General features: G+C 45.5%; 3 protein-coding genes across 4 annotated transcripts in view; 1 reads left to right on the forward strand and 2 right to left on the reverse strand.

Annotated features, from left to right (window-relative positions):
* The window catches only part of USP13 (ubiquitin specific peptidase 13), a 90,769-nt gene extending 85,345 nt beyond the window's left edge, over window positions 1-5,424 (reverse strand). For both annotated transcript variants that reach the window (XM_044434656.1, XM_044434655.1), the window contains exon 1: window positions 5,233-5,424. In XM_044434656.1, coding sequence (XP_044290591.1) covers window positions 5,233-5,388 — 156 coding nt within the window. In that variant the 5' untranslated portion in view covers window positions 5,389-5,424. The remainder of the gene's footprint in view (window positions 1-5,232) is intronic.
* Window positions 5,425-10,805: 5,381 nt separating this feature from the next.
* NDUFB5 (NADH:ubiquinone oxidoreductase subunit B5) lies at window positions 10,806-17,059 on the reverse strand. The gene is made up of 6 exons (XM_044434584.1): window positions 16,848-17,059; window positions 14,606-14,691; window positions 13,615-13,681; window positions 12,774-12,835; window positions 12,147-12,253; window positions 10,806-11,020 (listed from the first exon to the last, which is right to left on the reverse strand). Exons 1-6 carry the CDS (start codon window positions 16,972-16,974, stop codon window positions 10,900-10,902), a joined length of 570 nt encoding a protein of 189 aa, XP_044290519.1. The 5' UTR covers window positions 16,975-17,059; the 3' UTR covers window positions 10,806-10,899.
* Window positions 17,060-18,082: 1,023 nt separating this feature from the next.
* On the forward strand, window positions 18,083-22,460 carry MRPL47 (mitochondrial ribosomal protein L47). The gene is made up of 5 exons (XM_044434400.1): window positions 18,083-18,247; window positions 20,189-20,334; window positions 20,978-21,038; window positions 22,220-22,339; window positions 22,442-22,460. The coding sequence occupies exons 1-5, from the start codon at window positions 18,162-18,164 to the stop codon at window positions 22,458-22,460; spliced, it is 432 nt and encodes a 143-aa protein (XP_044290335.1). The 5' UTR covers window positions 18,083-18,161.
* Window positions 22,461-24,984: the final 2,524 nt, after the last annotated feature.

The following is a 24,984-nucleotide window of genomic DNA, read 5'->3' on the forward strand; positions in this document are numbered from 1 at the left end:
CCTATCATCCTGTCAGAAGGACAGAGTCACAGTTTCTCCTCTCAGGGTTAAACTAAGACAAATGCAGGTTTGGCTCTTGGGAGAGTAGTCTGGTGTAAGAGATTTAGAAATGTAGCAAGTGTAAATGTGCAGGAGAGGGGAGCATGGGAGTTTCTACTGCCATCACTTTCTCCTCCTCCAAAACTGCTTTCCCCAGGTGTTTCTGCCCCAGAGTTGCTCTGCAACCAGAAAAAAACAGCCAGGAGAAACACAGCCGAGCAGATATAACTGGCAGGGGGGAAACACAGGTGGGAAGACGTTTTCAACTCATCCTTACAGCCCCTGCTCATTCATACTGTGCTCTAAGTTGCCCACTGAGCCACGCTGCCTAAGGAATCCAGAGCCCAATTCATGTTATGTCACTGTCACCACTGGCTGCATGAAAACAAACCCCAACCATAGCCCTAATTCAGATTCCCATCACTTACTGCAAGTTGAAGTTATTGAAGTCTTTCTGCATCACCCTTCCCCAATAGTTCCAGACAAGTTGGACTAAAGCTCCCATCATCCCCATCCAATGGCCAACACACCCAGAGCATGTCACCTTGCGGAAAGGTACCTCACTTTGGAATTGAAAGATTAGTGGAAATGCCTGAACTTGACTGCTGTCAACGTTCACATGAAAACACCTATATCTGAGATGCATTTTGTGAATCTTCAAAACTCAAAAGAGATTCATCAGTGAATACTGTTGTTGGCATCAATTAACACTCCTTAGTGCACACTCTAAAAGTGGGGCAAATATGCATTTACTTGCGAGTGCATGCCAAATTATCGTTACTTTCTGTGCTGACTAACAGCCATTGTAATTGCAGTTATGGTTTTGTTCCTTAAATTACTGTTTGTGTATATGCTTTTTAACCTTTGTTTAATTTCAACCTGTTAACTGTCCAGAGAGCCTTGGCTATTGAGTGGTATAGAAATGAATTAAATTACTTCATGTAGAATTATTGGTCCTCACAGGTGACCAACCCACCTGGGCAAAAGGAGGAGGAAGAGGTGCAGATGCCATGACTCATTTGCTCTCTGGTTCTCTGCCTGTCATGCAAGCAAACAGGAGCAATGACAAGGAAGAGGGAGAGAAGGACCAGCTGGACACAACGGGGATGAAAAGGAAGTTTCACTAAGGAGGGGGCCCACTGAGGGTGCCTTGCCCAACGACCCGCCAACACCTGGGCCCAGTCAGTGGTGTTTTGAGCTGCCACTGGAATTTACCACAATGCCTCAGAGCAACAGGACATCAAAGCATTGTGGGAAATTAAAGTGATGGCTCCGGCCCTGCTGTCCATCACCACCAGGTAAGCATGCCAGATTCCATCACCTTAAGGGCATCAGAGGATCCTCCTCAACTTGGAGATGACCAATCATGCTTCAGTAACACATACAAAAACCATATGAAACTACAAATGCTGAAACAGGCTCACTTCTTAATACACTAGAGTTATCGGTGTAGGGCAATAATCCAGACCCACTGTTGAGAACTAGGGTTCCTCCTTTCACACATTCAAAGCCACTCCCCTTTCTTGCAAAACCTTTATTGACCAAAGCATTTTCCAGAAGTACAAACACCTAGAAGGGATCCCTGAGCATGCAGAGTGGTTCACTGAATCCAGTGGTTCAGAGTGGTTCACTGAATCCAATCTAACTTTACTTCTAGGAACTCTCCTTATATGTTTGGGCCCCGACCTTTTGGGAGGAGACTTCCGGAAATGAGCACACTCCTCTCCGCCAGTCGTCTAATTGGGCCACCTTCCTCTCCTGACATCACATTATGGGGTTGAGAGCTGTACCGACCTCATCTGTCTTGGAGACACTCCCCTGTTCCAGGCCTCCTCCCAATAACCATACACCTTGGTCATTCCTGGAGGCTGCCTGCACACCTGGGGAGCCTGGCCTTGAGATAAGTGCCTCTGATTCTCTCATCTCAACGTCAGGAATTGGCCCATGTTCCAAGGTCACCTCCAGCTCTTCCTCCTCTCAATCCCAATCAGCAGGCCTTGGGAATGCGTACCAAGAGCAACTGCCTTTCTCACTCCCAACACCCATTCTAAAGGAGTATCTTTACTGCATCCTTTTTCCATCCCCTGAACAATCAGCCCACAACATCACTGGAACACCAGTGTGTAGTGTGTTGCCATCATGCACCTTGTTTACAAAATGAATCAGAGCAGCACGTGCTTTTGCTAGGGCAAGAAAATGTCACTGGCCTGTTTTAATGATGCTGTAAGCTTCCCTCTTGCATATTCAAAATCACTAGCTCAGTTTAGAAGCATGAGATCAGGAAAAAGCATATACAGCAAGGCAGGTAAAGAATTCACGCATGCACCTCTTTAGCCAGTCTAAATTACAGTCTATTAAAATGCGCTGAAGTCAACAAAAAAGAGAGTCATTCTTCCAGACGAAGATGTTACTTTATGGAGCAATGAAACAAGAACTTCCAACTGAAGAATAATAGCTTCTTTTCTATGTTAATTGTGCCATGGGATAACTTCCTTGAATTAAGGAATGCAATGGCTTGTCTTACAGGTAACTACAGCCCATGAAATGGTCCAGATGAACCCAGTAAGCTACATGCTCACATGTATTCATCCACATCCATAAATCTGGATTTCCAAGTAAGAATGGGAACACCACAATTTGGAGGGCGCAAAGACTTGAAACACCTGATTTTACACAGGAGGAAACCTGTTCACATCCACTTGGCTGTCTTTGGTTTCAGCTGCCCAGGAAAAGTAAAGCCAGTTCAAGCTAATTTTAGAAAGAGAATTTGCACCTTTGTCCCTACAACCCTATGCCACTTGGATATAGCAATGTGCTGAATCCTGGGGGTGGGGAGGAGTGTCAGGAAATCCCAGCTGGCAGTTGTACATTGTCCCCTCCCAAAATACAAACACTTCTGTGTTGCTAAATGCAGCAGCTCCTGATCTTCACTCACACACACACAGACCCCTCCAAGAAGCCTGGAAGCAGTTCTGCCCCTAGAAAACAGGGTAGGAGCTTCTGTCCAGCTTTGAGAAGAGTGTCTGAATGGTTTCTAGCATGCTGGTGTTTCCAGCAAAAAGTGCACTCGCAGGCAGTCGTCATGTGCAAAGCCCTCCATGTAGATGTGCACGCCATTTTCAGCAGAAAAGAAGGATTTTCCACCAAAGACTCTCTCATCTAACACTTTAATCACTGCACTGGACTGAAAGCTCGGAAGACTCAGGTTCGAATCCCCACCCCACCATGAAGGGCAACTGGGTGACTTTGGGCCAGTCACTGCCTCTCCACCTAAGCTACCTCACAGGGTTGTTGTGAAAATGAAGAGGAGGCGCATGCAATGTAGCAGCAGCAAGCACTGCAGAAGAGGCAGCGGAAGAAAATAACTTGGACAAAGAGGACAGGGGGAGTTTAAAGAAGTCTAGGACAAGCAGGCGGGAAAGGCATTCCAGGATATATATCTGAAAAGTCACTAGCTTCAGCTGCTCCCAGACCATGAGAGATGAGCCACACTGGTCCCGGCACCGGTAAGCTCAAGACTGTAATAGCAACATGCCCTGCGTGGGACTATCTTTGGGCTTGGTCCGGAAGTTGCAGCTGGTGTGCCCTCGACCAGCAGCACACAGCGGAGTTTGCAGTTTTACGATAAATTCATTCTGCCTCATATGCATTTATCATTACAGTTTATCACAGTTGTCATGCCACTGCATTTTATGCTCACCTGTGTGGAAAGCAGAATATAAATTCAGAAAAATGAACCAACAGTATGGAATAAGTCAGGGGAGGGCACCATAAGCCCAATAACATGTTAATGACCTACCAAAACAAAGCAAGTTCACAGTCCTACGGCACAAAAAAACACTGATCATGACCACTCCCCTGAGGTTTGTTCATTGGCACCGGTAGTAGATAATTTTCTTTAGGAAATCTTTTTGTTGCTGCTTTTGGTAAATAATTAAGAGTCAGAAATCCTTGGTGATCTACTGTGAATCAGCCAGAGATCAATCTGTGGATCCTGATCTACTTTCTGTCTCCTGCAACAGAAGCGTTTCTGTCTGAACAGCCTCTACCTTGTGGCAACCACGAGATCTAACAGGGGGCCCTATTCCACTGGGGCAGCCTAGATGCTGGCACCAGGGGAAGGGGCCACGCTAAGGAGTGGGGGACACTTCTGGCATCCAGGGAGAGGCTAAAAGGTCCTATTTGCAACCTTGCAAAAGTTCCAAAGCTGGTGGTCTGTGTGGGTGATGAGAGGTGCAAGAAAGGAGTGATTTGAGAGTGGCATTAAGGACCAAATGAGAAGTTGGGATATAATGTATGGTGGCCGGAGGCATGTGGGCTGAGAATGATGGATATTGAAGTCCAGCACATCTAGAGAGTACCAAGTTTGGGGTGGCTGGTTCAGGGCTCAGGAAGCTATAAAAAGGAAGGGTTTCTAGGACGGAATCCTATTGATTCTGATAGGGTACAGCAGGTTGAAGAATTCTCCTCTAAGGTCCCGAGGAGTGGAGAGGCTCCCAAAGAGCAGGGAAGCACAAAATCCAGGGGTAAAGTGGCAGACTCCTGTGGGAAGGCTATAGTTGGAGAGAACTAACCAGGCACAGCATGCAGAGTTTTGGAGAGGAAGCACCGCAAAGGCTGAGGACTCAGAACATTCCCCGTGGGTGGGGAGGTAGGATCCATGCGGCAGGCAGAGAAAAGAGACCTGCCCAGGCCCAGTAGGCAGGATGAGGACCCCAGTGGTAGCACCCCCAAAACTTGGAGAACAACGAGAAGTCATCCTACGGCCCTGTGTACAGACTCCAAGGGGTACAGCCTAGAGGCTGGGCAGCGATGGAGGCCCTGGTGGGGAGAGGCAGCCTGTGAAGCAGAAACACCGAGCGATGGGACGAAAACATCCTCTTGGGTTCTGGCTACCGTTGGGAGCCGGAGGGGATCCTCAAAGGGGGCAGCGTGGCTGCTTCTCTAGTCCTGGGGGGCAAGAGCACCCCCCGGGGCTGGGGGAGCGCCGGCAGCATCCCTCGCGGGCTGCGGGGGCAGCCTGTGGGAAGGGGGCGCCGGCGGGGGGGGGCGCATGCCAAGCGGCGCGGGGCACCCCGCAAGGCCGCGCGGGCGATCGGGGAGCAGCCTGCGGAGGCCGGATCGGGTCTTTCTGGCCGGGGAGGGCGGCTTCCAAGCTGCGAGCCGGCCAGCAGGCGAGCGGTAGCCACTTACGGGCGAGTCGTAGGAGAAGGCACACTCGGTCTTGTAGACGCGGTCGCCGGTCTTGGGCACCCGGATGGTGGGCATGTAAGGGACCAGGAGCTCGCCCACGTCTCCCGCGTCCATCGGCGCCGGCCGGCCGTTCCCGAACAGCGCGGCCCGCTCCATGCTGCGCTCCGCGCCTCGGGCCGGTCGGGCAGAGCGGCGGCGGCGGCGCTCTCGGCCCCCCGGCGGGCTCGCGGGGAGGGACGGTGGGCGGGCGGGCGAGGGAGCTCCGCCGAGCCGGCCCGCCTGAGGGGAGGAGAGATGCTATTTTTACTCCAATGGCGGCCGGCCCGCACCGGCGGCGGCGGCGGCAGCAGCTGCTAAGAAAAAGAGCCCCCGCCCCAGGGATCTCTTCCCCGAGAAGTGCCGGGGCTCAGCGCCATGCGCCCAGGCATTTGTTGGGAATTCCGCCTCCCGAATCCGAAAGAGGACGGGCCTTTCTGCCCATGCTCAGAGACACCTGCCTTTTTTCAAGGCGTGCTGCATCTTTCCATGCTCCACCATGGCGGGTTGAAAGCGCGGTCAGGGATGCGGGTGGGAGGGGAGAGAGGGGAAAGGGATCCAAGATGGGAGCTCGCGGGGCCAAAGGGGACGGCCGCGGTTAGGGCGGTGGGCTTTGGAGAAGGAGGGTTCCAGGGTTGGGGAAGGAGTTGGTGAAAGACGACGAGGGCGAATAGGTTGTCGGAATCGGGTCTCCCGACAAGGGGGAGGAAGGATAAGGGAAAGATGAAGCCAGAGTCCAACGCTTTGATAAGAGAAATGGTGGTTGGGGCCGTTTTTCCGATGTTTATTTTTTAAAGTCTTAGTCAGATTTTAGGATCCAACACAGTAAGACTTGCAGTAATGTCACTCCTAGACATCCTAGTCATCAATAGCAAGCCTAATTATGGGACCTTTTGTCAAGCTTTTGTTGTAAGCCACCCCGAGGCTTCGGCGAATGGGGTGGCATAAAAATGTTTTAATAAATAAAAATAAATAAAAGCTGTAGGAAATAATACACACATGCACACAGTGTGGCAACCAAAAATTAAAGCTAGCACACTCATCTGGAAGAAAATCCCACTGCACTCAATTACTTCTGCATCCCCAAATACTTCTGAATTCAATTACTTCTGAGTAGACATGCCTAGGATTTCACTGCTAATGCAGCTTTTTATTTATTATTTTTATACCATGTGTTGTGCGTCTCATCACTTTGAAGTACTGCATATGTGTTTGCTTGACTTGTACCCAAGGGAGTGTCCATGGTCTTTCTCCCCTCCTTTTTATCCTCATAACAACCCTGTGAAGTGGTCTTTGACTGACTCAAAATCAGCCAGTGGGCTTCTTAGCATGTGCAGACTAGAACCTCAATCTTAGGTCCCAGTCGAACCTTTTTAAGTGTTATACCATACTGGCTCTTATCCAGCACTGTTCAGTCAATGCTGGTTAATTCTTCACCAATTATCATTACTATTATTACTTTTATTTCTTTACTTCCTAATAGCTGAAACTCTCTGGGCAGTTTACAGCAAGAACAATATGTAAACTGTTTCCCTGAAAAAGCATTGTACTTTTCAGCAAACATCCCAGGAGACAGAACTGGAAAGTTTCTATGTATGCAATGCATCCTACGAAGCTGGTTTCTTGAGCAGGAGATTCCTGTGGTCCTTTTTCAACAGGAATATTCATTTTGCATGAGGAACACAAGAAATCCCCGATGAATCAGAATAAAGGCCTCTCCAGTCCAGTACACTGTTTACCCAATGGCTAACTGGGTGCCTTGTTAGGAATTGGGTAGCTAGTATATACCACATACTGGAGAACAAGAGCAAATCACCAGCAACTAGGGGGTTTACTCTGCTGTAGTGAATAGCTGCTCTCATCACATACTCTACTACACTACTGTGTCCCCAGACAGGCAATTCAGGCACCCAACACAAAATGTATCTTCAGGTAATTTCAAGGCAAAACTGCCTGGTCCTTTTGCAGCTGACACACACAAGTCTCCACTGCAGAGCAGCTGGGACCAACCTCAAGAATTTTCAAAGGAAGAAAATGGTGGCCAATAGGTTACCTGTAATTGCAAGCATGTTTTTGTGTTCCTTGATTGCCCAGGTCTTGGGAGTTCATCTGGAGCAGCAAGTATAGCACACACTGTATGCCTGCAGGTAATCATTTTAGTGCATCTGGACCTGTTCAGTAAAACTCCTTCCCACTTCAATTATATAGGTGACAAAGTTAACCTGAATCAGCACTGTACACAACGGGGCAGGTCATTGCAATAGGTTCCCAGACAGATTTGTTTAGTCGCATAGTTGTGCCCAACCCATCACGACCCCATGGACAACATTCCTCCAGGCTCTCCTGTCCACCATCCCTTGGAGTCCACCCAAGCCCACACCCACTGCCCCAGTGACTCCATCTAGCCATCTCATCCTGTGCTGTCCCATTCTTTCGCTGTCAATCATTCCCAGCATCAGGGTTCTCAGATAGATACTAATCTACTAATGAGACTTAAACAAGGACAGGATCAGTGCAGCATTTTTCCTCTGCATATATGTATATTATGTTTATTTTATTTACATCTCAGTATCTTGCAAGTGTTGTTCTTACTGGTTTTCACAGTGCTTGAAGATGCATCCTAGAAGAACCAAACAAGCCCACAGATTCACAGCTATATATGATGCAACCAAAATATGTGTGCATTTCAGAGTATTTAAAGGATTTATATTTGCATTTACCATTTGAACTTACAAGAACTGCAACTAGGTAACTTTAGAACCCAGAATGTAAATATCTTAAAGGGGCAGGAGAAGTTTTAGATGGCCAAGCACAAAACTAACATAAATCTCCTCCTGTCTCCTTTGCATATTCAACACATTCAATTCATGGCACCCTAAGAAAGGGAGCAATGCTAGATCAGATGAAGGTTCCATCTAGTCCAGCAATTTGTTCTTACCATGGCTAACCAGTGGTCCCTGAGAAGCCCGGAAGCAGGACATGAATAAGACAGCACCCTCCCATCCAAGTTCTCCAGCAAACAGTGGACATTGGCCTCTGATGCTGAATGCCTGTATTGGTACAAGAGTAAATTTAGTTTGCTCCTGATGCTGAGATTTTCTTGGGAATGAACAACATTTTGTTGTGGGGAAGGATACTATATTTTCAGAAGTTAGCCAGGTGAGCATCCATAACCATACACATGCTCAGCCTGCTGCCTCCTAATCCTAAAATGTTGAAGAAAAGATGCTGCAACAAGATACATCAACCCCAGAGGGCTGCTGGCCCAGATGCTGATACCACATCTGTTGCCCACTGCGTGGTCATTCAGTGGGATCCTTGAACAGTACGGACCTGTGCTTTGGCCCTGAAGTCCAGCACAGCCGCTGCCAGTGCAGCAGGCTAGGGCAGGAGATAACATTTGCCCAGGGTCACCTGGCTAGGTAAACACCTGAACCTAGGTTCCCGGGACAAAACCAAACGCTGTACACACCACACAGGCTTTCCATCTATCTCTGCTCCTTTGACTGGAGTATATTGTTTTCACATATGATTATCTACACAAGCGGAAGGATAGGTGTAGAAAAGTGGCAACAAAAGCCAAGGTACAGGTAATTAGGGAGAAACAACTGCAGCAGAATTTGGAGGAGAGATGCTAAAGGGAGAGATGCCACAACTGGGGGAGCTGGCATCAGAGCTGGCACTCAGCCACATGAAGACAGTCACATGTAGCTCTTGGAATCAGGCACTCTGGCCACTTTTGCAAGGTAGGGATAGTCAGACAAGAAATTCGAGCAATTGCCCAGGCTCTGAGCTTCAATTGGAAGCTTCTCTCCTTGTTTTCTACAAAAAGTGGTGTGTGGAGAGGGGTTGTTTTGTTTTCCTCAAATGGGTAAAGTGTATATTACAAATGGGGATTTTTTTTAAAAAAGCATTAAAATGCATATTTCCTCCATAATGTATGAAAATGTGCATTTTTAAATCTTTTAATGAATGTACGTCTTAGTGTGAATGCAAGCTCAGAAATTTGTGAGCATTTTTGGAGGATGTGTTTGTCTTCTTGAACTCAAGTAATTTTCAAATATAAAATTATCAATTCTACTGCAAAATCCTGAGGATGTGCTGCCCTCTAGTGGTTCTATCCATGGCTTTAAATGTGCCAGTTATGACAACCGCTAAATTCTAAACACAGAAGCAAGCAAAAAGTGTGATGTGGAGTCAGTCTGCACATTACACGGAATGAAGCAGAATTCTTGACTGTAGAACTGTGGATTTATTTTTGAATGCTGCCCCTCACTAAAAATAAAAACAAAAACCCTGAAACCTTCTTGAAAATAGTAAACTAACACAGTAAAGGATTTAATGTAGACTTCTTTGCACTTATATTCCGTGCAGCCAGGTTATATCCAGTCATATAGCACAGCATTCACATAATTGCATATTATGTGCTCTCTGGAGAGGTGCGCCTGGCGCCGAGCCTATATTCTTTTTGGCGCCAGGTTACAACCATTTTATTTAACTGTTATTTTAAAAACTAATTTAAAATTTTAATGTTTAATCATTGCTTTTATTTAACTAACTTACTTGTATTTTTTCCTGGTAATTTGTTATTTAGTACTGTTTCATTGTGTTGTTTTAATGATTGTAAGCCATGAGATGCCATGCATAAGGGACAGCATACAAAAGTTTTAAATAAATCAAGCAAGCAAGCAAGCATCCCCATGCCCGCAATGTACAATTTAGGACATTTAGGAATTCTACTGCATCAATCTGATATTCAGGACTGACTGTGGTAGCTTATTTAGTCAAAACACTCACAAAGAGATAGAAAAGTACAAAAAAAGTTCTTTAGAAAAGCCGTAAGGGGGCCTTCTTCCCCACCAAAAAGCCTCCAATGAGTGGATATAACATGGTGATGGACTGGAGGTGGGTAGAATGGAGAGTGGATTGGCGTAGCTGGAATCCTGAATGGGGAGCCCTCCCTGATGCCACACTTTGTCACAGGTCCCACTTGTATAAACCAGGGCTTTTTTTGTCATAGAATGCACTGGAACGGCATTCCGGCACCTTTTTTCCAATTGATTTTACGAAGTGATTTTGAATCGTAGCAGATCAGCAGCAAACATCATTAACATAGTGCCTGCAAGCTGCTTTTGTGTCTGCTATCTGATAGTGAGATAATGAGGGTGCTGCTCGGCTTGGGATTGGTGTGTGTGGTCGCGCACTTACTGCCGACAAAAAAAGAACTGGTATAAACTAACAGTAAACTCAGGTGCTGAGTTATGACAGCTGATTAGCTAAATTGGAGGTACCATTTTGAACCATTTCCAGATGGTAAAACGTTACATATATACATATTAAGGTTTTCCAGCCACATTTCAATGTCTCCCCATAATACTTTTTTTTTAAGGCTAGGACTTGTACCAAACCAATTGCAGTTGTAATCTTATATCCACTTATCTGGGTGTAAGCCCCATGCACAGTAAGGGGGTTTACTTTTCTTAAAGTAGGCATGCACCCAATTGTACCAAAAATTGAGAAGCATATGAACTGGAAGGTTACAGATCTGGAATTTTTATTTATCAGAGAGATACATATACGCATATTTTACATAATCCAGCAGTGCTCACTTGCTACAGTAGCATCACAAACCTAGTTGTCAGGTGTTGATTTAGGAGAATTATCAATAAGGCTCACGCTTGTGGTTGGCCAGAAGTACCACGGCCCATCCCCCTTATCGCGCATCAGTCGACGTACTTCCTTCTCTTGCTTCCTGGAAAAGGAAATGAGAAGTCAGGAGAAGGAGGAGGAGAAACAGGATCTCAAGCAAGGATTGCACAGTGTTCTTCACAGCTGAAGAGAACCAGCCTGGCTACATTTCAAACAGCAGACTAAGTGCTTGATGGACCAGCTGATAAGCTGAGAGTGAGGCCCATCTGAACTTAGCACGTTGTGCTCATACTTCCAATAGTCCAAATTCAGTTTAGGCCAGGTCACGATACCAAAGTCCTCACCACAGGCCCCATAGATGTAGGTGGGCTACTCCAGGGGTTCCGGGGGCTGTTACTGCCCCCACTCATGGCCACACTCATGCCACCTCCACTGACACCTCCCCCCAAAAAACTATTGAAGTTTGAATCAGGGGGAGATCGGCAGAAGTGCATTCCTAAAGCCATCTTGGCCTAAGCCAGGTTTTCCCAATCCAAAGCTTTTCAGATGTTTTGGACTACTATTCCCATCAGTTTGCTGAGGTTGAGGAAAGCTGGCCATGGGAAACTGAAATTCATACTCAGTCTACAGTGACTCCAGACACAGAGACCAGCCTCAAAGCACAGAGCCAAGCCAAACCAACGTTAGCACTTCCAGCTTCCATATGGCCCAAGTGACAAACCAAACTCAGTTTGGGCGAAAGCAGGCACATGTTACAGAATATGAGAACGCACGGATATGACTCTGAAGGTTCACAGGCTGCTTTTAACCTGAGCAAGTTGTTCAAAGAGGAGCACTCCGAGCAAGTGAGGAAAGTCCAAATTCAGAGATTTTCTATAGGTTATATTAGTCAAGCATCGGTTGAGAGGGCTTTAGCTACGACAGGACTGTGCTATCTCAGAGCAGGGGACTAGACCTGATGATCTGTCAGATATCACGTCAACCCTAGAATCTGAAAGTAGTTTGCAGTCAATGGCTGCACATCTAAAGGATAATTAAAATGGAATAGGTGGAATATGCTTCTGGAATATATGATAGCAGTGTGACTGTTTAAAACTGTATTAAAAGACCAGAAGAAAACAAAACACTCATTATTTGGAAGCCAAAGGCCAAGATGGGGATGAAAACCAAAATGTTTCTAATTAACTGTAACAAATCTATTTTTCAAGAATGACTGTAAATTCTCCTACCTTAATATAATTTTTTCTTGTTCCATATGCAGAAATGCCATCATCTTTTCATAGTCCTTTTGAGGTGGGTCAAAGATGTAGCGTGCAATCCACCTGCTTATAGGATGCTGGAGAAGGAAAAAAGCAAGGTGTTACTAAGGAACGGCTGTGTTGCACTTGTAGCAGGACACTTGGGAGTGGAGTACTGGGCTCACACAACTGCACGAAACCTTGCATCTGCTCAGGGAATGAAATGGTCAGAGTGAAAAGCTTCCTGGCCAGATTCAGGCAGAAGAGAAGAAACAGTGAAGTCTCCAGTCCGGGTAGGATTAACATGCCTTCCCTACCCTCCCAAACTGCCCCAGCCAGACAAGCCAAAAAGCCGGTTTAGCAAAACTACAGGACAGCAGGACAAGGAGGTAAAGATTCACCTGATGACTGTAGGCATTCGCATTTAGTCCTCTGAGACTATTAGTGTGGAATACTAGTTAAATACACAAATAAATTTAGGGGCTTGGAGGTATCACAACACTTCCATTACATTACACTTCCAGTTGCTCAGTCTCCCACTCAGTTAAAATTCTGAGCACTCTCTCCACGAGACTGATTAACAATAATCTGTATTTATTCCCTGAGCCATATACTCACCTTATAGTATTCCCAGGGCTCTGGTTCATAATCTTCTGGTATTTCAGCCAGTTCGGCTTCACCTGGTGGAAGGCAAAGAAGTGAAATTGAAGTGCCACAGAACTCTAATACTGTATTTTTGAAAAGAACCAAATCTCAGCTTATGTTCATAGTCACAACATGTTATTTTCAAGTGATGCCCCATCCAATGCAAGTTTACTCAGCAGTAGATCCTGCCATGTTCAATGTGATTGACATGCAACCAATGCCTGCACAGCACAGCAAGGTCCTTTAAAAATAAGCAGGAAATGCCAGAAATCAAGCACACCTTCTACTTCATATAACACAGAACAAATTTGCAATTTTGCAGTTTCATTGAAATAGGCCCAGTTTTTCTTGTTTGGACATGCTCTTCACTTTCTCTCTCTACTCTCTAGTAGCTGCTTTATTATCCTGGACCAGCAAACAAAACTAAATTCAAAATAGCTTTTCAAAAGAGATGCCATTACTTGTTTATTTTATTTCTACATTTCTATGCCGCCCCATTCGCCGAAGCCTCGGGGCGGCTCACAACATTAAGTTAAAATACAAACATTAAGTTAAAACATTAACTTAACATAACATTAAGTTAAAATGTTTGTAAAATACAAACATTAAGTTAAAATACAAAAAATAACAATATAAAATAAGTTGCCCTGGCCAGAAAAAATCAAATAATATTAACAATTAAAATGACGCTTAAATAAAAGGGTCTTCGCCTGGCACCGAAAAACAAATAAAGACGGCACCAGGCGGATGATCTTTACTTGAAGAATTCTTAATACTTCAAAACATGTAGATCCCAACCTGCAAAAATACTCACCAATAAAGACATTAACACATGTTATAAGTACGGCTACCGGGATTCCAGTTAGCAAAATATAGAACCTCTGTTTAAGAAAGTAAAAGGGGGAGAAATCAAGACTGTGATGTGGCAAAATACATAGTACCTTATTATCAAGTCCCCAAAATGTTAGAACTTTTCCTTATATGAATATTACAATCTGGACTATGATGAGTTTCCCCACTCCTGGGCAGACTCCAAAAGCCCTGAATTTTCAGATAATACTGCTGGAACTGTTGAATTAGATGTGTGGAAAAAAGAGCAGTATAAATTACTCTCTCCAAAAGATCTTTTGACCTGTCTATTGCAAGCCAAGCATTCAAAGAAGCAGTAAAGTACCCATAGAAACATATAGTTTGAAAAAGCAAATTCCATCTATTGTTTTTGCTGAAACAAGACCAACTACTGAAAAGACAAGCATCTTTTTTATAATGAACAGTGGCTCTTTCCCTTGTTCAATAAAAAGCTGCCACAAAAAGAACCTTCAGAGGTGTCTTTGCCACAAACACATTTGAAGGGGTCTTTTTTGTTTGTTTCTTTGTTTGGATCCCAGGCTAGATGTTTTAACCCTGATCCTATTGTTCTGCTGGTGGAATTCACAAATGGTAGCCTTGCATTGCTGCTGGACACAAAGCCAATTCAGCCATAAACAAGAAATACCATCCTAATCCTGTGCTCTGACCCCAGCGTAACAAACTCACGTTGAGCTAAGGACCTCATGCTGAATATGCAGCATCTAATGAGCGTGATCAGATTTAGGAAACGTCACGGCAACATCCTCTAACCTGCTGCCCAAGGAAGTGATGGACCACAACTTCAGGTGTGGGAGTTGTAGGCCAACACTTCTGAAGGGCACCAGGATGGGTAGGGTGCCTTATATGTGCAGACTGTTAGATATAGTCAAGATGTCTTGCACAATCTTGGGGCCTGGTACAATTCATCCCACCCTCCCAAGAGAATGTAAACTTACCAGCAAGCTCAGAAATCGATTCTCATAAAAGCGGCTTGGCCTGATGATAAACATCGGCTTCCCACCACTGCCATGGCGTACTGGAGCTGCAAAGTTAAGGCAATATTTTGCTACAAACCTCTTTTTGCAACCCATTTAGCAAATGCTCTGTGACTGAATTCTCATTTATCTTTACAGCATCTCCATGCAGCCTTTTCACAAATGGGAAAGTGATACTGAGAGATAGCAACCTCTCTGGCAAAGGCAGTTTCCTTAATTTTTTTTTTTTTATGATCAACACCACAATCCATTACATTTAAGATCACAGAGCATCCAGGAACTCAGAGCATTCTGTGAAAAATGGCTATAGCTTAGTGGCTTGGATATAGAAGGTTACAGGATCAATTTCCTGGCAGGGCTGGCAAAGCAAACAAGCTGCTGTGGCAGCAATGAGGAAAGGGGACTGCAAACATCACTGAAATCCAGGTATTCTGCCCTGTGGACCTTCCTCTGAAAGCTAGAGATCGGTACTGACCTGCAAGGTTACTCAATATTATGGAAATCCCTTCCTTACAATTGTTCTGTGCAATCTAAGGCTAAGCACTTGGCACTAAAGACAAATCCTAGCTGACACACACTGTTATCAGTGCCAGGCAGGCTGAAATAAATAGTCATGAGAGTGCAGCCAGGCACGTTTTGCCATATTTATTAGCTGAACATAACCTGTCTTTCCAAACAGTTGTCCAAAGGTTCATGCAACAGCTCAAAACCATACAGTTATCCATAAAACCACCAAAATCACATCCAGTAAAAACAATTATAACCAGTCCAATTCAGAAAGATATATTTTTTAAAGCTCAAGCTTATGCATGTTTAGACATACGAAGCTCCTGCAAAGTTCAACATTCCCAATGGTGCTGAAACTTGTAGGACTTTTGTCTAAAGATGCATAGAATGACAGTCTTACTCTACAACACAGTGCACCTTAATCAGTAATCAGCTAAAAACAGCGTAGTGGGAACAATTCAACCTTTAATTCAACTGAAAATGGTTTAGTAAAAAATCCAAGCCCTAAAGCCTTCCATTGTGAGAAGCCATTTGTGGATTAAAGGCTGTCTCACCATCCCAGTTCAACTTAGCCATCAGCTCCTAGTTTCCTCTCTAATCAGCCACACTGCGTGCCTTCCAAATGTTAGACTTTGTCAGAATGATGGGAGTTGCAGTCCAACACATTTATAGGGCACCAAGTCAGGCTACTAGCTTGACTAAATCTAGTACATCCCTTGCTTTTCATTACTGCATAGCAGTATCCTAAAGCAACAGCCCTGAAATAAGACACAGTTTGCAAGAGCGATGCATCATGCATCCAACTGCACTGCAAGTCCTCAGCTCCTGCAGTAAAGAGGGTGGCCACCTCTTGTTGCCACCAGGCTCCAGTGCTTTTTCTTCATCACAGCTGCATAGCAAGCAGAAATCCAGCAGATGCTCTTCCAGGCATGGAGAGGAGTCAAAGAGGGCCCCCACTCCGTGTTCAATCCCTGCTTTTCATGCAGAAGAGCCTGGCTTCAACTCCTGGTACCTCCAGGAAGAGCAAGAAAAACTCACGCCTGAAACCTTGGAAAGCCATTGGTGCCAATAAGCGCCAACAATACTGGGCTAGACGGACCAAGTCTGGTTTCCTGTATCCCTGCTGCGATGTCAAGTTACCTGGGGATCGGTTAACCTTATTCTTTTAATCACCCCGCCGGATTCACAGTATTGACTATCAAGCAGCGGGGAAAGGCTGTTGGTGGGCATCTTGAACATGGAACAGGACATTCGTTGTCCCACATTAATTAATTACCGTGCAGTGCGAGGTAGATTTGGGTCACAGCGTTTCATGCCTGGGCCATGGGGAGGGGCAACTGGTGGGTGCCAGCACAGGGCAGAGCATTTTACTCTTCGGAGGGACCGTAACTCCGTCGCAGAGCACGTGCTTTGCATGGAGCCGGTCCGAGGTTTGATCCCCGCCATCTCCGGGTGAGGCTGAAAAGAATCCTGCCTGACACCTTGGAGAGGCAGAATTAGCAGTACGGCGTGAGATGGGCCCGGAGTCAAGCATGGTATAAGGCAGCTCCCGATGTTCCTGTGGGCGCTTCACCTGCCGAACTTCCGCCTGTGCCAATAAGAAAAGCAGCCCTGTCTGGTCGCGCTCAAGGTCAACCGGTGCGGAAACCGCGAGGCTTGTCCTCACCAACCCCCGCGCCGTCCCGCAGGCCCCTACCGATGGCTCCAGAGCGGCCGGCGGCCCGCTGCAACAGCGGGAAGCAGCCCCCGAGCGTGGGACCCGACAAGGTCCGCCGCGTCCCCAGAGCGGCGGCTGCCCGAAGCAGGACGCTCATGGCCGCCATGTCCGAGGCTGGAAAGCTCCTGCGGCAGAACGTCGCAAAGAGTACGACTAAAGCCGCGTCCCCGCCATCTTTGCAATGGGCACTGCTTTCCTAATGCAGCCGGGCACCGAGTCTACAGGCAGGAGTTCTAGTCTAGACTACACCCCGTAGGAGCAGTTTCCGGGTTTCGATTTATGTTCTCCCCTTTGAGGAAAAATTGGAGATGCTCATAGAAATGAAAGGAGAAATGCAAGGTTTTAAGCATAGACTTATACTTCTAATTGACAATATTAATAGTGGATTGCATTGCACGGCTGTTTTCAGGCCCCTCTGCAGCCACAATTCCTCACGCCCACCTGTTGATGTGAAGATATTGAATCGGATCTGCACTGGACTTCGTGTTGGTAAGGTGTCTTCTGAACGTGTGAAATCTTGGCAAAATACTTTTCTTTTTCTTCCCTTTTTTTTGATAAGTTTTATTCTTAATATTCTTAATAAACCTAACCCCCCCCCCCAAAAAAACAACATGAATCATCAAGAACATCGGATCTGCTGCGTCAGCCCCCAACATTTTTTCCTTTTTATGTTAGGCTATAAACATATTTGAATCTATGCATAGTCCCGTTTCTCTAGCCAATAATAAAAAGAGTCCCAGGTTTGACAGAAGTCTTTATCTTCTTTTTCCTTCGGAGACAACGAAAAATACATTTTCTATTCTACTTTGGGGCAGAAAAGGCGGAAGCACCAACTGTTTTATTACGGTAAAATCCGCGTTCTTCACTTATTTGTTTCACTGTTGGTGCCACTGCTTCTCGTTTCTCTTCTTCTGGAGATTAGGCATCATCATGGTACTACAAGCGGAGATTTTAAAAAGCCCTTCGGGTATATAGCATTTTCTGCATCCCGACAAGATGGGCTATTCTATATTCTTATCTCTACTGTAGAAGGGCCGGCTGAGTGAGAAGCATTGTGAGAAACGAAACCTCTATGGTTATTGTCGAAGTTACACTTCCAGTCTCAAATTCAACGGGGAAGAGTACCGTCTCGCTTCTACTGCGAGTTATGACAGAGGGTTCAACAGCATAGAGTTCCATGTCCTAGAGCAGCCCCACATGATGTTCGAAGAGCATCCCAGCCAATAGCCTCTTGCACCGCCCTCCCTCGACAGGGTCAAGGATTGCAGAGCACTGTGGGATACAGAAGGTGCCATGGCGGCGCTTTGCCGGGCACTCTCGAATATCTTGAGGCTGCCGGAAGGAGCGGCTTGGGGCCGGTCGGCGGCCTCGTCCTCGAGGTCTGCAAGCGCTACGCGTCCACGGAGACAGGGGGTGCTCCCTGAGGGGTTGAAGGGGAGGGGATGAAAGAGGGGGTCGTCTCCGCCCCCGGAACGGGAGGCGAGGACTCCTGGGCTGCACGGGGTAAACCTCCCTCAGGCGAGAAGCTGTGCTGGCCGCGATTCCCTCTCCGGCCCGCCGGTGTGCGGTAGAGCGACCCTTCTCTTGCGCGTGGTGCGCAGGCCGTCGCGGCCTCTCCCGGTCTCTGGAGACTCGGACCCATGCAGAGCTTCTTCAGGCGCCGTTTGAAAAATGGAGAAAAACTCGCTCGCGTGAGCAAGCCCAGTGCAACAGAAAGGAAAGAGCTATTATACTTTCAATAGGTGTGCAGAAAAGGAAAGCTTATGGCAGGTCGCAGGAGGCTCGTTTGGCCCATGCCAAACACCGCCCCCACTTTTGCAGTTTTTATTTATTATATTTATGATCCACCTTTTTTCCTTCCAAAGAAATTTAAAGGAGCTTACATAATATTCCTGCTTCCCTCAGTCTTATCCTCACAACAACAACCCTGTGAGGTAGAAGCTGTGACTGGCCCAAAGGCACCCAGTGAGTGGGGACCAGAATCCAAAACGCCTAACACTCGAACAGTCTTAACTGCTACACCACACTGGTTGTCTAGTTGTTCAGAACTACAAGAGCCCCGACTATCCGAATTTCTACATGCATCAAAAAGCAGTGAGGAATAGTATGCCATCCATGTGTAGATGATCATGTGATGCAGTGATTGCACATACCTGTTCAATATGTAGCGGGCCTTTAGAGCTGTTCCATGGGTTTTTGTAATGTTTCTATACTGATGTTATCATGTGCAGAGTGCAATGCATTATTGCGCTTCCTCCTCCTCCTCCTCCTCCTCCTCCTCCTCCTCCTCTAGAGCCATTAGAATAACAAGCACCAATTAGTAGACAATTTTATGGATTTATCTGCTGGTCATCTTTTATTTGTAGAGAATATTCTTGTCTACAAAATACTGCATAAGCTCACTAAAAGGAAGTCAACTAACTATCTTTTGGGCATCATTTGGAAGACCAGGATATTTGTGAAATGCAATCCAACTATGCTTACTTTAAAGTAAAACATACTGCTCTCAGCCATATTCATTTGTAAGAAGGTGTTCATTTGTAAGAAGGTGTATGATTGCAGCATTCTCTCTGGAAAATAAGGGTTGCAGAGTGTAGACCATGGGTCCTCCAATTATGGCCCATAAGCCGGATCCGGCCCGCCATGTCCATTTCCGGCCCACCTTTTAATTATGTGAGCCCGGGGTGGCCGGTCCCGTGCCTGCCACCACCACCTTGCCTCGCCTCGCCTCACCTCACCGTGCCTGCGCCCGCCACACCTGCCGCCTTGTCATGTGCTCAACTGCACCTGTCTTTCAACTGGCCTCCTGTTGAAAAAGTTTGAGGACCCCTGGTATAGACCTGCCTTCACCAACTTGTGGCCTTCCGGATGTTTCAGATCTCAACTCCCATCAGACTGAGGATGGCCAATAGTCAGAAATACTGAACTTGTAGTCCAAAGCTTTTGGAGAGCATCCAGTTTGGGAAGGCTGATGTAGTTCATCTGTAGACTTTAACTTTCTAGAGTGGTTGATATTTTTATGCAACATCATAATCCAAGGTCTCTTGAGTATCTACTGAAGTATTTGCTTTACCACAGGGGGGGGGGGATTGATATTCTGCAGAAACACCCTAAAACACCTTAAAGTGTTCGGTTTTAACTAGAAAAATAAATTAACACAGCTTGGTAGACAAATATTGGCCTTTGACTTGTTAAAAGAAAATCACTTAATGAAAGCCTTGTGAAAGGCCAATAAGCTGCACTGGTATGGCTGAATGCTTTTTTAAAAATACATCTTTACAATTTTGTGTTTTACATGTAATTATGTTATTGTCATTAAGATTACTCCTCAGTGACACACACCAGAGTGCAACAAATGTACCAGTACTCCCTCCCTGTACGTTACTTCATACCTCTTTGCCTCGAAATGGATTAGAAGAATTTTTTGATGATCCTCAAAACTGGGGAAAGACAGAAGTCAAATCTGGTAAGGTAGTCTGAATCTGATCATTTTTATTGGCCATGTGGCTCTCACTGTGTGAATCCTGCAGGACTATTAGTGCAGAATAAAGGTTAATAAATAAACATGCAAGGTAGGCACTGTTGTGAGCAGTTCAGTAACAGTGCATTATATGCTAGATTGGGTGTTTCCCATCCAACTTCAAATCATTTTGCCCCTCCCTGTTGCCCACCTACCTTTTTTCCTGTCCAACTTCTCATAAAGCCTCTGTTTTTGACAGTTTGATAACTTCAGCTGACTGTGTTTGTGTTTGGGGATATTTCCTTTTAAGCAGTGTGTTAAAATTTTCTTGCATTTAATTTTGCTTGTTTTTCTATAGCAAGAGTTGACAGCACCAGACTGTTTTATTGGGAATGTAACCCATATGGTTGTGCTGTAAAGCACAATCCAGTCTGAATTTTATGCAAGTGCAGAGTACAGGTATTTACCATATCGTAGATCTCATAGAGCACAATATACATGGAAAAATCTTCAAACAGCTCTGCAAATAATTGCTTTCCCCATAACCTTGGTATGGAAAATGAATGGCTGTTTTCCTTAAAAAAAAAAAATACATTCGAGGTCTCCAGAAAGGTGCTCACACTTCTGGTGTGCTTTGTGGCTTCCACAGGGGATTCCTGGACTGTAGAACAGCTCCGAGGCAAGAGCAGTGAAGATTTGCACAAACTCTGGTGAGCGTCTTCGTGTTCCTTTAAGATGACATGCTTGTCTATGAATATCTGTTTCAAGAGCTGCTTGTGCTTGGTGAAATACTATTTTGTACTACATTGTTTTGACTCAGTCAACATTTTGCTACTGACTGGGCTGAGCTCTTGTGATTGCCCAGAAGTTTCAGTTGTGTAAGGAACTAAAGGTTATAGTGCAGCTTCTGTGGGGGAAGAGTACATTACTGCTTTGGCGAGGGAGCAAAGAGTTGAAGGGAAGGATGCTGAGAAGATGGTGGATTGAGTAAATAAAGGAAACCTAAGTGGAAAATAAGGCATGAGACAAGGAAGACAGGAAATTGAGATGGAGCTAATGAGGGAGGGGTTGGATGCTGTGGGATGTGTGACAGTCCTGTGACCCTCTGGATTATCCTTCTCTCAGCCTGGGCCCCTAAAGCTCCCAGCATTCCTAACCACTGGCCATGTTGGCTGGGACAGATGGGAACTGATGTCCGTACCATCTGGAAGGCACCAGGTTGTGGGAAGTCTGCTCTGGATTGTTCAGTTCCAATTCCCTTTGGCCCTGCTAGCATAGTTAGTGGCCAAGGTTTATGGGGAGTTACATCTGTGGGGGCATAAAATCCATATCCCCATTGTGGGAAGTGATATGTGTTAAGGATAGGGTGGCTAAAAGGAAGCAGCATCAAAATAGGCAGAGACCTGAAAAGCAGGAATCTGACAGAAATTATGGATGAAGACATAACATTGAAGAAAGGAGACAAAAGGAAAACTACAGGCAGGGTTTAAGAGGTGGGTGGGACTGAAAACTGGGTAGGAAGGCAAAAGAGGAAGCCAAGGTGAGCAGAGGGCAAGTAGACCTGAACCTTAGACCTAAGAGGTGCGTTCTGTTGAGTGCAGCTTTGAGTTCGTGTTGTGATTTGTTGACCCTCGGAAGTCAAGATTTGGGGGGGGCCGGGTGTTGGCAAGGCAAAATTGTATATTGCTGTGAACATGCCAGAATGATTATGTTCCTGCAAACACCTGCCAATTAAGCCTACACATCAGGCAGCCTTTTGTTTGACTTGTTACATTGAAAAAGAGGCTCTCCTCTTTTCTTACGTGTAACCAAGATGTAGCTCATTGAAGATGCTCCACAGTGCGTCCAGCTAGCAATGGAAAGTTTCTTACCTAGATGTTCTGTAATTTAGGTTTGTACTGTTAAAAGAACGAAACATGCTTTTAACGTTGGAACAAGAAGCAAAGCGGCAGAGACTACCTATGCCAAGCCCAGAACGCTTAGATAAGGTAACTTATTGCTTAGATGACTGGCAATCATATTTTCTTTTGAAGATTACAGTACTAGTTTTCCACTATAGTAACCGAAGGAGGGAGTTTCTCCTGAGCTCAATCTCTTTCGCGTGCCATGGCAGCTGCAGCTTCAAAACTTAACTTTTGTACTCTTTAGGTAAAAAAATCCATGGAAAGAATGGACCTTGTCGTTCAAGAAAGGGAAGACGCTTTGCGGCTCTTACAGACGGGCCAAGAGAAGGAGAGACCAGGAGAATGGCGATATGATTTCTTGGGCCGTCCTTTTTGGTATGTTGCGGTTTCAGAACTGTAGCACATTTGTGTCCTTAGCCCAGTTTTATGGTTCTATGAGAAAGCAGGTATGGAAGCCTGTTTCTCACTCTTATACTAGAACCAGGCTCACCCCAGAGATGATTGATGGGAGATTTAGGATAGATAAAAGGAGATGGTCTGTTGCAATTGGTAGCAACCCATGCAGCTGATGACTATTGGGTGCTGTTATGTCTGCATGGACAGGAGGAGAAATGAGGATTTAGGAGATACTTTTGTAGGAAGCATGAAAAAGAAACTGAGTATTCTTTAGTGTGCTTTCAGACAGAAGGGAGGCCTATGTGGTGTGAAAGAACATATGTTTGAGGGGTGATCCACAGTGAGAGATGGATGAGTTTACCCACAGCAAGGAAAAGAGGACCGGTTTACATTCTGTGCAGTTTCCGTGAACAATGAAATCTGGTTTCAAAGGAGCAGAATATGCTGGTGCTGAGACCCCACCTCTGCCTTGTGCTGTCTTTTGGGCTTGCCATTGTCTTGCCTGCACTTGTGGAGATAACAAAAAAGGGATCAAGTGGTGATGGTACTGCTACAACTTCCTGGAACACACCCACCCATCTAAGCGTCTGCTCAGCAGGTGCTGCATTTGCCTGGTCAGAACTGATCAACTTCTGCTACAGCTATGTAGTCAAAAAATGCTTGTGTGTATTTGAAAGCCTAAAATGTTGGAATATTTCTCCCTAAAATGTTGGAATGTAGCCTGTTTTTTTCCCCAGCAGTGAGAGAAGGCTAGTAACCTTGAATTGAATGGAAAGTTGTCTAGCTCTTTTTTTTATAAATGCTCAAAACAGTCTCAGTTGTGATATGGCTTCTCTTTGCTAAATACAGATAACAAGTCTGTAATTGCTGTGTCACTGGCAGGTACACTTTCAGGGAATGGCCAATCCCCTGGCACTTGAACGCACGGCACAAAAGGAAACGATTTTTCTATTTGCCACATGTTGAACATTTTAAGAGGTAAGAGCAGTTTTTAGAACACAATCTTCTGATCTGCTTCACGCCTTTTTCACTGAGAGAGAACCAGTGGTTTCTGCACTCATTTGTAACTTGGTTGGTTCCCTCCTGCAGGCTCAAATTTGAAAAATATTTACGAATTGAAAACAGGAAGAAAGTCTTGCAGAAGAAGAAAGAGAAACAATTAATGGAAAAATTTCCTCATCTTGCTAAGCAGTCTAACAGTTAAGGTGGATTTGGAAGTGTTACTCATCTAAGACCAGCAGACTAACAGTCTGCCATTCAGGGGAGATATGGCGTAAAAACTCTTTGTGCTGTCATTGGATATAAGTGTACAAAGACTTACCATGATGCTTCAAAAAATTCTTACCACAATAAAGTTGCTTCACCCCTGTTGTGGAATATTGTTCATTCAGACATATTTCTATTACAAAATCATTTAGCTGTGTGTATTCTACAGTCCTATGATTGTACCCATACCTACATTTATAGGATGTGTTTAGCATACTTAATTTTGCAGTATACCTGACACCACCTTAAGAGGCCTCCCAGTAGGTAGTGTGCAAACTTGTGGCTTCTGATGTTGTCTGGAAGGCTGAACCCCTACACAGCTCCCCACTCGTGGAAAGAAACCATGCCAGGTGCCTATCCGAAATGCAACTGGGATTGATACAGGACTTAGCATTAGACCCACCTTATCAGCTGCCCGCCCTTCCTGATACTTCAGCTAGATGGCTGAAAATGGCCATTTAGACAAAATGCAAAGCACAGAGCTTATATTCACCTGTACCAGAAGACACAGGATTACACCCTATGCCAGTAGGGGTGAACCTATCCATGCCAGGTCGCCCCAGTATCGCCCAATGAGCCGAGCATCGGATAACAACGTACAACGGAGCCATGCACTTGCACGGAAAGTAGTAATGGTGCCAGGCGATGATATCACAAGCAGTGACTCATTAGCCGCTACTTGTCCAAGCTTTCGCATGGCCAGTCGGTGCACTGCCAAGCACGCGCATATATATGTGTGTGTGTGTGTGCGCGCGCGCACGGATTGGTTGTGGGCTTTTTTTCCTAAAGTAAAACATCAGTTTCCAGGTTCTATTGCACTATTGGCACGTAACGATACATAAGTGGATTTTGGGTTGTGGTTTGGACACACAATCTCTAGAAGGTTCACTAACACAGGGTTAGGGTTAGAAAACTGAGGTGTCCTGGCATGGTTTTCATAGTTGGAAAGTGTTTAGAATGGGCAGAAATGAAGAGCCATGCAGGAAAAACTACTCAAGGAAGGCTTTTTCAAAATAGCTCCTTTCAATGGTATTTTACCTCTATATTAGGGTTAGGGGTGTATGCCAGGTTAGGGTTCAGGTTAGAGAAA

Source organism: Varanus komodoensis, unplaced genomic scaffold (assembly GCF_004798865.1).
Source record: "Varanus komodoensis strain SLA01 unplaced genomic scaffold, ASM479886v1 scaffold28, whole genome shotgun sequence".
NCBI classification, from domain to species: Eukaryota; Metazoa; Chordata; class Lepidosauria; order Squamata; family Varanidae; genus Varanus; species Varanus komodoensis.